The sequence below is a fragment of the Cyprinodon variegatus genome, unplaced genomic scaffold, assembly GCF_000732505.1.
Source record: "Cyprinodon variegatus isolate N-32 unplaced genomic scaffold, C_variegatus-1.0 Scaffold1081, whole genome shotgun sequence".
Taxonomy (NCBI): Eukaryota; Metazoa; Chordata; class Actinopteri; order Cyprinodontiformes; family Cyprinodontidae; genus Cyprinodon; species Cyprinodon variegatus.
The window spans coordinates 63,144-67,203 of NW_015151534.1; the positions used below are offsets into that span (position 1 = coordinate 63,144).

The window sequence follows — 4,060 nt, forward strand, 5'->3', positions numbered from 1 at the left end:
CGAAACCGTGAACCGAACCGAACCGTGGATTTTGTGAACCGTTCCACCCCTAATATATATATATATATATATATATATATATATATATATATATAGTTTCTTTTATTTTTTTTAACAGAAATCAGTCTGTGTGAATGAGGAAATGTGTTTGTGTGTGTGCTTATATTGCTATAAAGAAGCCAGCTGGTTAGTTGGAACTGATTTCTGTAGGTTTTAATGACATGGATGTTCCTGACTGCTTAGTTTGCTTCTGCTGTAACACAACTATCTATGTTTACATGCACACATTTTAAACATGCCAGCTGGAATGTCCTGACCAGCCGTCTAGCCACTCACAGCGGAAATATTGTTGAATCATGCCACATTCAGGGCAGCTTGCCTCAATCAGAATGCATGACATGACCCTGTCAAGTGTTTACATCGGGGTCAGCGCCACACGCGGCTCTTTAGGGTCCCCCTTGCAGCTCCCTGGAGCTTTTTAAGAAAAATTATGAAAATTATATGTTTTTTTTTGTTTTTGTTTTAATATGGTGTGCAGGAGGTCAAACAAAAATGTATTATGTTTTCCAATGCTGTAAACATTTGTATCATAAATAAATTTAAACAATAATTTGCGTCATAGCCTTAGAAATCAGTGGTCATAATTTGCAATCAGCTTGGCGCGGTGTCAGGCAACAAAGAGGTGGATGTGTCTCGGACCATGGATTCCGAAGGGGGAAAAAAGGAAGATAGTTAATGAGAAAATAGGATTCAAAGAATGGACGTATCATTTGCTTTCATTATCAATGCAGAACGATTGCATGCATTTTGGCTTTGTAATGAGAGGTTGTCAAAAAATAAAAAGAAAAATTTGAAAAGGCATTTCCAGGGAAGGCTAAATATGCAGCCAACCACCAAGTTGGGAGTGAGAGAAAAAGTGCGATTGCAGAACTTCTGGATAAATAAGAGGAGCACAAAGATAGATTTAAGTAGTGGATTGTATCTCCAAACTCCACTACTGCTGCTAGTTTTGTTGCAAGAAAGGAAAACCAGCCACGGATCAAACAGGTAGCGCTCTGATAAAAGTATGTGAACTTTCTTCCATTTTTTTCCACAAATCCTAAAAATATAAATCACACCAAGGAATGATGGTGATGGAGGATGTGGGATTTCAGTGTTGGAGAGCTCTGCTCTGATGAATGTCAGTTCCTGCTTGGTTCCTCATGACTCAAGGAACTCCTCCCAACAGAAACACGTCCACCTTAGAAAGATTTCTTTATTGTGTTTCTATAATTTCATCAATGCAACAAAACCTAAACTGTGCGGTGAAGCAGCACGCAGTGAGAACGTTCACTGCTCCTCCCTCACCTCCTGCTACTATGTGACAGGATAAATATTTAATCATGAATGCTAATTATATATTTAAGCCCACATAGTCCTTTTCTATAGTGGGATAAAACGTTTAGAGCCCGTGTTGCCATACGAGGCATATATAAGACTTTGACATTTTTGCGACTCCAGACAGATTTGTTTTTAGACCCAATATGGCTCTTTGAGTAGTTTGGGTTGCCAACCCTTGGTTTACACTGATTGGATTGTCACTTTCTTTACCGTTCTACTGAATCCAATCAGAATATTCTGAATGGCATGCTTAGATGATGTGTTTTAAATCCAATCGTGAATTCATTATTTGTGTTGATGTGAACATATCATCTGTTAGTGAGGTATGGATGCATTCAACGACAGCTTTAGGATGAATTTTGAAATATATTATTAGGTTTAAATTAAATGTTCATAATGCTTTAAAAAGCTGACAATCACCTCTAGAGACCAGGTTTAGGATTTGGTGATTTTTGTTTAATTTACCTCCGTATACAGATTAATTTAAATGTAAACATGACAGTTTTTAAATGGCTTTATTATGTACAAATGTACTTTTTTCCCCCGCAGAAATGTTGTCCTTTGCCAAACTGAGTAAGTCGGTTGGTAGATCACTGTGTGTATTAGGTACCCCTGATATTGAATGAGAACATGTCAAATAAATGTACCTCATACGTTGCAGGCTGTGACATGACTATCGTGCACATGTAGATGTGATTGCAATGCTTAAACGATATACAATGCAGCCCTACATAACAGGCTTTGTTTATACTGTTTATCTGCATGTTCTGCTGCAGTGAAGTAATACAGCAGTGTCGTTTCACCAGCCCAATCGTTAATGCACATTACACTGATCAACTATGATTCATGGCCACAAACTAAGTGCTCCTTTTCCCCATTTTGTCACTGAAACCTAATTTTTCTTTTATATACATGCCATATTTTCTGTATATTGTACATTCTAAGGGGATGCACTTGTAGATGTAAATTGCATCCTATCAGAATTATGTTTTGAACTAGGCAGACTGAGTTAACAATTCAGAGACTTTGTCATGTTGTTTCCGTCTGTTTGGTCTGGACTAAAGTGGATAGGTGTGTTAATGTAAAGTGTAATCTAAATAGGAATCTTTAACTGCTAAAATATATGTTGGAATTGCTATGGCAAATTTATGATATGTAACTCTGTTACCACTTTGTAGGGACACTTTAAACTGAAAACCATTTCTAATCTTCAAAGAAACCATTTTGAGCCTTTTTTTTTTGAGAGCCAACTAGAAATACAGCATCTTCTATTGAGACTTGCCAGAGGTTTGTTACATCCTGCACTGACATCCTTTGTTACCCACTTTGTTTTTCTGCACAGGGTGCATCAGTTCATGAGGATCATGTGTATAAAAATCCCTGCTCCTTCTTATTGATGCTTTAATAGATGCAGAATTGTCGCTATGAACTTGGTTCCTAGAATTTAGCTTCAGGAACATCAGGCCTCTTTAGACAGTTTAACTATGGGGACGCAAGTTTGCTAACTTTATGTTCTTCTGTTATCTGATAACTCATCAGCTACAACTAAGGCTCACCAAAAGAAAAACAAAAAAAAAAAAACACCGTTTTGGCTGGAATGGATATCGACTGATTTTACAGATTTATTTATTTATTTTTTGCATCAGTCTCACCGATCCCCAACATGTGCAGCTGTTTTATTGTCTTATTCATATTTACTTTTTTGGGAGCAGATTCTTTAGGCCGATACTGTTTCCCCAAATGACATAAATATGACATAATGATATCAAATGTAACACAATTCGACCACAAAATATTTGTAGTTGCTACAATTATAGAAAGTTGATAATATAATAATATAATTCGTACCTCCTAAAACATTGGCACTAATCTTTCCCTCAGTAGCTTGATATTTATTGGGAAATAATACTATTTGCAGAGAAAGGAAAATGAGCCCTGAATCAGCCTCATTTTGCAATTTTAAAGACCTCATCTAATTTCAGTAATAACAAATTCAGCCACAGTGAGCAGCTCAGAAGTATGAAAGCAGTCTGTGTAAAACAAACAAAGTTCTAGATTTCATCTGACCTTTTTTGTTTTTACATTTTCTGTTCTCCCTCTTGTCACCTGCAGCGAGGAGGACGGCGAACATGAAGACAAAGCCATCTGGTACTACAGCACAAAGGTGGAGATGCACTGTTCCCTGTTTTATGAAGAAATTTCCATCTATTATTACCATTGTGTCTGAATGTCCAAGCACTGTCCCTGCAGGTCCAGCTGGCTGAGGTGATAGATCGCTTCGATAAAGAATACTGGGAGGCTGATCTGTATGCAGCTCTTGAGGAAATAAGGGATGAGGTGCATGCTCATATGGATATCACCGAAGACCTGACCAACAAGGCCCGTGGCAACAACAAGTGTTTCCTCACTGCTGCAAATGGTAAACAACATGAAACTCTGGAAGCTGGTTGGCTTTTTGGTCCTTTGATCCTTTTTTTCCTTATAATGCTTAGGATATCGTGTGCTCTCTCTTTCATCTTCTGGATGCCTTCATGCCAAATTTACAAACAGCTTAAAGTTGTAGGGAAATCATATTTAAATGTCAAATCATTCTGGCTTAAACATGTATATAAATTTTTTTTTTATCAGACGATATTGTCCCAAAATTTAGAAAATTTTTTTAAAAAAAAAAAAAAAAAAA

General features: G+C 37.0%; 1 protein-coding gene across 4 annotated transcripts in view; it reads left to right on the top strand.

Annotated features, from left to right (window-relative positions):
• The window catches only part of bptf (bromodomain PHD finger transcription factor), a 49,476-nt gene that overhangs the window by 6,530 nt on the left and 38,886 nt on the right, over positions 1-4,060 (top strand). For all 4 annotated transcript variants that reach the window (XM_015400196.1, XM_015400200.1, XM_015400199.1 and 1 more), the window contains exons 3-4: positions 3,493-3,544; positions 3,631-3,799. In XM_015400196.1, coding sequence (XP_015255682.1) covers positions 3,493-3,544; positions 3,631-3,799 — 221 coding nt within the window. The remainder of the gene's footprint in view (positions 1-3,492; positions 3,545-3,630; positions 3,800-4,060) is intronic.